General features: G+C 33.6%; 1 protein-coding gene across 1 annotated transcript; it reads right to left on the bottom strand.

Annotated features, from left to right (window-relative positions):
• Positions 1 to 1,726: 1,726 nt before the first annotated feature.
• On the bottom strand, positions 1,727 to 6,515 carry LOC7453804 (probable serine/threonine-protein kinase WNK3). Its single transcript, XM_002321602.4, has 8 exons — positions 6,176 to 6,515; positions 5,931 to 5,968; positions 5,532 to 5,759; positions 5,209 to 5,432; positions 4,945 to 5,102; positions 3,678 to 3,861; positions 3,169 to 3,312; positions 1,727 to 3,089 (listed from the first exon to the last, which is right to left on the bottom strand). Exons 1-8 carry the CDS (start codon positions 6,260 to 6,262, stop codon positions 2,386 to 2,388), a joined length of 1,767 nt encoding a protein of 588 aa, XP_002321638.1. The 5' UTR covers positions 6,263 to 6,515; the 3' UTR covers positions 1,727 to 2,385.
• Between the last annotated feature and the right edge of the window lie 3,992 nt (positions 6,516 to 10,507).

Here is a 10,507-nt window from a genome sequence, read left to right as displayed (position 1 = left end):
AACCTCTTTCGTATTAGTAGATGAAGACTGATTAACCAAATGATGAATGGTGTTGTTGTTTTTAAAATGATTTCCCCTTTGATTTGGTTTATGTTCTGGGTGTCCCGGTGGATAGCCATTAAATCTCCAGTATTTCTCTCGCACATGATGATCCTGATCACAACAAGAACAATGTAATATTTTGCGATTAAAAGAGTTGGAGTGGGAAGAATAACCTTGCTGAACTCCTAATATTGCTCGTTCCTTTGTACCGTTGTTGCTGCAGTTTCTGTCATCTCACGTGCACCACCCAAACCTCGCTGCTTTTCTTCTTGCGCTATGGCAGAATAGGCATTTGTGGTATCAGGCAGCGGATTCATCAATAGAATTTGTTCTCCAATTGCACTGTAGGACTCATTGAGTCCCATAAGAAATTGAATCAATCTATGTCTTTTATGGTCTGCTCCACAAGAACAAATAGTGCCATTATAGGACCCCAGCTCATCCCACAATTCTTTTAATTTTGTATGACAAGCTGCAACAGTCATGTGATCTGAGTGAGACAAGCTATGTCCCTCTGGATTTAAAAAGATGCAAGGAACATTACTTCGACAAAAATAGTATGTGAGGTCTTGCCAAGTTTCTTGGGCTGTGGTCAAATATATGACATTATCTGTCACGTCTAGTGTAAGTGAATAGGATCACATCATTGCATCTTGTACATAATCATCTGGTTTGTTTTTCACATTATTTATCATACAAATAATGCAATACAACATGTTTACAACAATAATCTAAGTATATATTTGTTTTTACGTTTAAAAAAGTGTTTTTAAATTATTATTTTTTATAATTTTAAATAATTTTAATGTGATGGTGTCAAAAATATTTTTATATTAATATATTATTTTAATATATTTTTAAATAAAAAATAAAAAACTGATTTTTGTTCATAATTGGAGAAGCCTTCATGGTTATACATGTTGACGAATTAGAAACAAGCCTTTTCTGGTCTTAATACTAGAATAATATTTGCTGAAGGTACATCATATTTGTTGTTCTGCTTCAAACACCATTGATTCCCTCTGAATCTCAACTAGCTGTAAAGGGAAAAATCAGGCACGGGGCATCCAGAAATTATCGTGATCCACCACACGAGAAGTAATGATATCAATGCTTTCGTTCCGGATTTGTTGGGTGCAGAGCAAGATGCAATAAAAAAAGGGGCTTCCGAGTATCAAGATCTAAGCATGTGATGGCACGTTTCAAAATTATAACAAAGCTGAAGAAGGCCTCAATCTGTTTCTTAATCTCAAGGTAGCAGGAACTCAAATCCCAAGAGATTATTATTTTTTCCCTTTCCTTGCCTCGCAAGAGAGTGCTACAAACCACAGCTAACTATCTTTACCCTAAAGATGGCTAACATGGAATCGCTACCAGCTAAATAGAAGTATTTGGACACAAGAAATGCCACGAAAAAGAAACAAAAACAGAGAGAAACAATCTCCCAGGTTTTATTATTTTGTCCTTGCTACTTAGCTAGTTGCTCCAGAAACTAAACAGTGCAGCCAACGTTCTAGGCTAGTCTGCCCGCTTTAGCAACGAACTCCAAGCATTTCCACATCCCAATAATACTAGCATGTGGCAAGAACTAGGATGGCTGACCTTGTAGAAAGCCATTGTGTTGCATCCCACCACTTTCTTTTAATAACATATAACAACAACAACAAATAAATCAAGGCACAAATAGCGAAAAACTGCTTTCAGTCTTTGTAAAATTCACACCCTTCATAGCATTGCCTAGCTTGATGAATTTGACAAGGATAATACAATCACTCCAACAACAATTTTGAACCAGCAAGGCTTCACGTGTAATTCAATCAAATGAAACATATGTACAAGTATACATTCAACAAAATTTTGATGACCCATATCAGACTGAACAAAGGACAAACAATAAGGAGATAAAACTGTGGGTGTGTGAAGTTGGGGGCGTGGTGAAAAAATTTTAGGTGAGCTAATATTACAAAAATACATGACTTACTGGACCGTGCCTCCTCTCTAGTGCTTAATTAAAAAGATTAATGTATGATAAATATTGTGCTGCGTCTGTTTCTGGCACATTTTGAGTTGATCACCACATATATCTTCATGCTATGATTCTGCTCTATCGTCTCTTGTGGCTTGATCATCATGTCTTTCAAGTCATGTCAAGCAGCAGGCTTTCTGCAATGAAGATCCTTGAGTCTCGTAGATGTCTTGATCCATCGTGATTGGTAGAAAACCTTTCAGAGTTCATCTAATTACAGACTTACTAATCCATTGTCAAGCTGAATATTAGCAATGCAAGACACCTCGAATTCTATAGGGTAGCCCAAGTCTGTATTGCGCTCAATGCACACTCCATCACCGCATTTCATAACCAGGTATTTTCAGTTTACATATATTTAAAATTTCAACGCAGATTTCTGGAGAAACTTCATTCAGAAGGTCTGATATGGCTACTTTGTGCTTCCTCTTTACTTCCTCTAGTTCTTGTTGCTGCATTACCAGAAGATTCTCAAGTTTCTCAGCAATTATCTTGACAGATGTACTGTTTCTATTAGCAAAATGCAAATTATCAGATCTATGACTTCCATTTTTTCCACTGCCATCATCACCATCAGACATGCTCCCAGCCTCCAACTGTCCAGGTGACTGGGCATCATTTGGACTACTTGGACAAGACCTGTGAAAAGACAAGTTAGAACATCCAAGCTTGCTTGGAGAGTCTCCATCAACATCCTTGGGTGAGTCACGCCAATACTTGTGGCCTGAAGACAATTTTTCTAATACAAGACTACCAGGAGAGAGACTAGATTCATTTGACAAAGGTGAACTGTCATCCTTAGTTTCCGAAGGAGGTTCTGAGTCCTCAGCAGCTAAATTTTCTGGTGAAACATTGTTGGAATCCCAATCGGGAATATGAGACCGAATTTCTGAATCAATCATAGCAGCAATTGTTGAAACATCTTGATCAGTCACATCCAACTCTTCTACCATTTCACTAGCAACTGCAATTGCTGTATCTACTTTAACATCAAAAGGGAAGTGGATATTGCGGAAATGACCTTGAACATGGAAACAACTTTTAATTAGAATTATTTGTGGATGCTGATGGACAAAACCTTTAATGGAGAGAGAGAGAACCTGTGGAATCAGCTATCCTTAGTTTCAGAAATATTGTATTAATGTCTTTCCTCTGACCTTGTACAGAGAAATCTCTACTTGATTCAGCAGCAGAATCCTTATCCTTGGCACTTTCATTAACATCAAGCTGATCAGAAATACCACCTGCAAATTTATGCAAGGTGTCCAAGCCGAAAAATTAATGATATGGTTGGCTTACAGAATAGTAAGGGGGAAAGGGAAAATTTGCGAGGAATCATGTTTCTCTAATTTGGTTGATAACATGAAAGAAAAAGGAGGCAAGCAAGTTGGGAACCTTTGTACTAGTTGTGAATTGTGTGTTCCCACCAAATTGGTGCAGATTTAAGGACTGAAGAACTTTTATTGTTGTTTTTCATAGATAGACAAAAAGAAAAGAAAATTTATTTCCCTTTACTCTCATTTTCTCTATCCATGATTTTTTATCAAGTACCAAACAAAGCGTAAAAAACGTTAGAATACCATAGAATTTGGAAGCTATTTAAGTTTACCTGAAGAATGGGCTTTGGGTCGTAAAGAGCAACCTCCACTTACATTTTCCTCATCTGATCGAAGAAAGGGATCCATCAAAAGTTCCTTTGCTGGCAATCGGTCAGAGACCTTTGCAATACATTTTTCTATAAATGCTTTAACAGCAGGATCTTTCACCTTTGCTAATGATGCCGGTTTAATTCCCTTTCAAAAAAAAAAAAAAACCACAATCGCAGCTTAGAACCATAATGTAAAACACAATGAAAAAATGATAATGTGCTGGGAGCCACACTGGCTGTGCAAGAATTGGGATGGGAGCAGGGTGTTAAAAGCTGGACAAGCTTTGATTCAGAAAAGACTTGTCAAGGAAATGAGACATTAATGAATGCATGAAGGTCTAAAAGCTTCGGTGTCTGATCTAATCTGACAACAAAAGCATGGGAACACTACAAGTGGATAGGCTCCCTTTTCTCCATTCATCAAAACTCTATGTAGTAGAAATTTTCCAAACGCAAACTAGTTGGCTATTATTAGAGGTATGCTCTGCAGAAAAGTCTACAAACTTCTACTGTACAGATTCAAACTCTATCCTACTGAAGATACAGCCTGATCCATGATGGCAAGAAAACATGTTGAATGGAGGAGGAACGTGACATCTGAGGTAAAGTCAGTATACATTAAGGAGGAATACAACATATGCATGCCAGCATAATATTCAAGTATATTGGGGAACTATATCATGTCCAGAAGCTGAGGGGTTCAATGATATCTACCCTAATATGTCATGTAATAACTAAAGAACTGAACATCATATTAGTGTCACATTCTTTCACCAATAAGTGAACTGAAGCTCATATCTTAAACTATCATGAGAATCATAACGTCTATTGAGAACAGAAACTCCACAAGATTAATCTGGGGTTTTCACTTTACAACTTCCATATAAAATCAAGATCGTAAGAAATCTGATACCCAGTGAATCATGTGGTCAGGAATGGATGGAGAAAGAGAACCGAGATTAACACCTAGTAATGGTGAGAATTTTTTTGAAAAAATAGACAGAAAATCAACTTCCAATACAATTTGACAAACTAAACTATCAAGACCACAGCGTTTAAAAGTTTAAAGATGCAGCAAGATATTAAGCTACAAAGGCAGAACTGCATACTTTGAATTGTGTTAAAAATAGTCTAGACTCTATGACATAAGACACGTAGCAAGAATACAAATTGCAGAAGTAATTTGTTCAATAAATTTAAATTTGAGCAAGGATGATGAATTCCTTACTGATGTCACTTTCTTATATATTTGAGCAGCATTGGAGCATTCGACATATGGATATTCAACAGTCACCAACTCCAGCAAGCACATGCCAAAGGCATAAATGTCAACAAGCTCATTGTATTCCTCCTCATAAAGCTCTGGTGCCATAAACTCCGGTGTACCTAATTTCGCATTAACAATACCATTATCATTGTGTACAGAACAACTTCCATGTAAAAAGTAAAATAAAACAAAATACCATGCAAATCACCGGAAAGCAGTCCTCACCAATAACACTATGAGCTGACCGAGCTTGCTGAAGAATGGCAGCCAAACCCAAGTCACCAATTTTCACCTCACCTTGGTTTCCATTAACAAAGATGTTGTCACATTTTAAGTCTCTGTGAATAACTGGTGGATCATGACTATGAAGATATAAAAGTCCCTCTAAAATCTGCTTAGACCATTTCTTCAATGCTCTCAGATCAACATGCTTATGCTTCTGCCGATACCTAGACAGCAAGTAAACACGCTCCTCAACTCAACCAAGAGCACAATCAAACAAAATTAAAAAACAAGAGATGTTTTAATAGTAGAATTCAGAGGCTTACTTCCGCAATGTGCCTGAAGTGAAAATCTCAGTGATGAAGTTGATATTCTCATTTTTGGTATCGACCCACGAATTGTAAAACTTGATAATGTTTTTATGCTTCAAAGTCTTCAGCAAATGAACTTCAGAAAATAAACGCTCCAAATCCACTGAATTACGCAATAGATCTGCCACTTTAACTTGATTCCAAGCTACTTCTATTCCTTCCAATTCATCAAATGCTCTATATCTAAGCCCCCATAATTCAATCAAGGACCAGAACAATATATAATTTCAAACCCATTAAACCTTGCATGCATATCACGCACACAAAGAAACAATACTAACAGCCACTTTCATTATTCATGCAAAAGTTGTTTCCTTTGTAAGGTGACAAAGATGTACAAAAAGAAAAGGATACACTTTCTTGAAAGCACCCCTGCCTAAAACCTCTTTATACTGCAAGAAAGACAATAAAAGAATCCATTAATCAAAATGCCAGAGAAACTAATAAAATCACATAGCATTGAGCTGAGGAAGAGACATTGCAACAATATCATTTATTTCTAACATGGGCTAATTCAACTTTGATCAACAAAAGCCAAAAATGGAAACTTCAATCAAAATCTCAAATTACATGAGGAAAGAAGAAGCACAGATACAGACCCGACCATAACGACCAGAGGGGTCAATCTCGACGAACTCAGCATCAGAATCATCGGGGTCTGGCTCGGACGAGGATTCATGTGGCATCCTCAGCTTCCCCAAAAAAAAAAAAACAGAAACCTTTTTTTAAAATTTATTTTATGTCTTTCAAGATAGATCAAATTCAAAAAGCAATAGTGTTATTGTTCTGAGAATAGGAGAAAATGGCAGAAATAGAAATGGAAATGGAAATGGAAGAAGTGTGGAATAGAAAGAGCATTAAAAGAAGAAGAGCGTTGAAGGAAGGGTGAGTTGTTTTTCATCCAGTAGAAGAAGCTATGACCCCTCGTATTAATTGCCTTCACTTTTTTTTTCATCGTCATCATGAATTGATTTCTCTTAGACTTAATTAGTTGCTGTATACAGGTTAGTAAAACAATTAATTAAATTGAAAAAATAAAAAAAACAACTGAAAAAAATAAAATTATAAAAAAAAATTAATTAAACTGGTTAGAATATTTAAAAAATCAACTGATTTAAAGTTAGGCTCGGTATTGTTTTTTTATACAGCCTGTATATTCACTATTTTTATTAATTAATTATTACTAATATTGATTTATTGCGAAATTAAAAGATTATTGCTTCTTTTATTTTCTATGGTTTTCTAAAGTATTTAAATATATTTAAATAAAAAAAATATTTTTTAATATTAATATATAAAAATAATATAAAAGTAAAAAATAAATAAATCTTACAAAAGTATTTTTCAAACAGGAGCCCTCATTACATGGCACAGAACACAAGTGGCAGAGATCTTAGATGTGCTGTCACTTAAGATGGGGGGCACTGCACGTGTCAAGCTTCAAAAGTTCTCAACTTTTCTTTTTCTGAAAAGCAATTTTTTAAAAGACAAAAATCTCAATTTTTCTTTCTCTTCTTCTTAATAAAAGGGAATCCTCAAGGGTTTCCGTATTATAAAATTATAATTTAATATATTTTTAAATGAAAAATACTTCAAAAAATTATATAATCATATACTTATGATTGATTATATTAATTTAATTTAATTTTTTAAAATTTCAACAAATTTTTAATTTAATATCAAGAGCAGCATCATTGCCATAACTGGTAATGCTTGTGGATGTGGGGTGTGTTGTGTCGTCTTGTTAACAGTAATAGCCACCGACGATTCAATGGGTTTGACGGCCAACATATCACACAAAGAACATGTCAACCAACTATTCAAGAGAGTGAGAAATGGTATCTGCGGATTGAGAAAAATATATTTATTCATTAAAAAAAAACTAAAAGCTGAACGAAAGTTATTATTATAATACTATAATTACTAAATTATTCTTTATCATTTAAACTTTCAACTGGGCATTAGATATAAGATGGTCTTTTCAACATAAAACAATTATTTTTTATAAATTATATAGATTTACATTAATCATCTTGTTTTATTACAGTTAAATTACTAATTTGACCTTAAAATAAAATAATCTAATGTTTACTTCTCAATGATAATTGTATATTTTTAATTTTTTAGAATAATATATTTATTTTGATGTTCTTAAAGATAAAACTAGCTGAACTCACTCAAGAGTTTTCTTCTCTATTTTTTTTTATTTTTCATTGTTTTTATAGTAAATTCCAAGGGTAGTTGAGGGCATTGTCATATATTAAATTTATTAAATATAATTAAAAAACAGCTAGCGTGTGCCGAGAACGCACCAACATGCATATGGATGCCCTTGCTCTTTTAGGATAACGTGTAAGGGGATGTCCGACAATCAAACCCTGCCTTTCAGAATGACGTTTGAAAGTTCTCGACACCCCTGACTCGATAAGGCGGCGTTTGTCCCAAAATTCATGATGGTTTGGCATCAACGACCTTTTCATCTTTTCATCTTCCAACCTAGATTTTCGAGCAAGCCCTTTAAAAATTCAATAACAACCCTTTAATTTGTTGATTTCTCATATTTGGTCCTTTTTATTTTTATTATGGTTTTTTTATCTTGAATAATTTATAAAATTGATATGCATTTTCAATTTTATCCCTTTTAATTTTTTTCATCTTTCAAACTTGGTCCTAATTATTTTAATTGCTAATTTTTGCTTGGAATAATTTTTTAAATTGATTTTTGTTTTACAATTTTACCCTCCTTTGATTTTTTTTTCCTATCAAATTAAATTTTTATTCTTTTGATTATCAATTTTTTTTCTTTGACAAGATTTTATTTAAAAACATTTTTTAAATTGATTTTACTTTACGATTTCACCCTCCTTTTGTTTCTTTCCTATCAAATTTTGTTTCTTTCCTGTCAAATTTAATCACTATTATTTTAATTGTTAATGTTTTTGCTTTGACAAGTTTTAAAAATTGATATTTTTAAATTGGTTCATAATAAAATTCTTGATTAGACTTGGATCCAGAGTTTCACGGGTTATGAGTTTTTAATATTTGACTAGGTTTGGGATGTTTGTCCGAGTTTATTTGATTTTTTTCCTTTTGTCTAAGCTAATCTTTTCCATGCTTCATCCTTGAGTGTTTTGCTCTTTTTTTATCTTTTGTTTTTTTTTCCTTTAATATTAAGTTGTTTGTGATTTTTATATTTTTGTATTATATAATAACATAAAATAAAATAATTATTCAACTCAATGAAATTCATAATCCAAGTTGCAATAATCTAACAAGGATCAACTTGACTTATTTCTTAATTATTTTTAGACCTATCTAATTAAAAAGTCAAGTCTTTAGAAATTTTTAAGTTTAAAATGTTGTATTTAATTTAATAATAATACAAAAAAATAAATTCTAAATTCCAAGCAATAGCACGGGCAATAAGATGGTTATAACTAATTATTATGATGGTGACACCAAGAAAGAACCCTCCCATTCCTCAATTATGTGCCTAATTTGCGAGGGAAGTGTTTAGCAAGACTATAGAAGGGCACAAAAAGGGGCAGAAGGTTTCCGATTGACGACCACCACGATCCTTTGGAAGATGCAAGACGAAATGAACCTAGGGAATATATTTTACTAATTATATTCATCGCCCACTTACTTGTTCATAATGTAGAAATGAAGAGCACCATCAATATAAAAAGTAATGATAAGTATCACCTCTTTGCTAGGAAAAAAAAAAAAGTCTACTAGAAAACCTTTACTTAAAAGGGGACTAAACACAAAATAGACCAAGACAAGAAACATAAATCTGGAATTTCAAATGGGAGAAGAGTAGTCAATTAGCATATTATCATGTCTGCACAACAGCTCATTCTATCACAGCAGATTACAAGCAGAAATTAGAGCAAAATACAAGTTATTGTTAGATTTAACACAAGATAAAGCCACTATTGTTCATCTAGTGGTCAGTTTATTGATATTGAATTTAACAAAGAGGAGAAGCCAAAGAGTCTAAACTCAGAGATTTTTGTTTAGTTGTTGTTCTTCAAAGATAAATATGCACCTTGGTAGGATGATGAGAAAATTCAGATGCATATGAAGGGATAAGAACATTTACTGGGTGCCTTCTAATAAATGTACTGCGTTTAAGTTGAAACAGGTAATCCTATCAACAACTTCACACATGCATGCATGCATACAACACACACACAAAAATAATACATGTACAGATAAATTATATTTTAACAATGCACATAAATAACATGGATCCAACTCCATATAGCTAGGTTAGGGTATATAAGATTCAAGATGCAGATGGGATGTCATATTTTTCAACTCGAGAAATTTGAAAAAAAAAAATAATAAAAATAAAGAATTATAGTTAAAGAAACAAAGCAGGAGGATCTGTAAGTATCAATATCATCCAGTCAAAGTATATCAGTAAAAGATGTGCCTTATTCAAACTTCTGATACACAGAGACATGGCATATCTCTGCTGCGGGGGTTGTAAATCATACTTTGGCATCAACGACTTGCCAAATGTGCCTCAGATACCCAAGGGCCTCACAAAAGGGTATAACATGACTCATTATTTAAGCATCACAACCAGGTAAGTCTCCCTGACACTTCTATAATTTGAGAAGATAAAGGCAACACCATCTCCTATTTTACCAAGTTCCTGAACTGGATAATACAGAAGGATGAGGTTTTATTCTCTATCCCACAGGGAAATGCTAGTTTCTAATCTCAGTTTAAATAAACAGTGTGACAAGGTATATATAGTTTTAACTTCTGATCTAGTTAACAGAAACCTTGCCATGTACATCCAAATTGTTACCACAATTTCTTTTCTCCCATAATCAATCTACAATATGGACAAAAAGGAAAAAGAAAATGAAGGAGCGTTCACTATAACTTCAACATATCTAAGTGAAGGATGAAAC

Source organism: Populus trichocarpa, chromosome 15, assembly GCF_000002775.5.
Source record: "Populus trichocarpa isolate Nisqually-1 chromosome 15, P.trichocarpa_v4.1, whole genome shotgun sequence".
NCBI classification, from domain to species: Eukaryota; Viridiplantae; Streptophyta; class Magnoliopsida; order Malpighiales; family Salicaceae; genus Populus; species Populus trichocarpa.
The sequence above is the reverse complement of the archived record's forward strand: the minus strand, read 5'-3'. Positions and strand labels throughout refer to the sequence as shown.

Coding starts and splice junctions, on each gene's coding strand:
- LOC7453804 (XM_002321602.4), bottom strand. CDS start 6,262: ATGCCACATGAATCCTCGTCCGAGCCAGACCCCGATGATTCTGATGCT. Junction 5,969..6,175: donor CCTCTGGTCGTTATGGTCGG/GTCTGTATCTGT, acceptor TCTTTCTTGCAG/TATAAAGAGGTTTTAGGCAG. Junction 5,103..5,208: donor GTCAGCTCATAGTGTTATTG/GTGAGGACTGCT, acceptor ATGCGAAATTAG/GTACACCGGAGTTTATGGCA.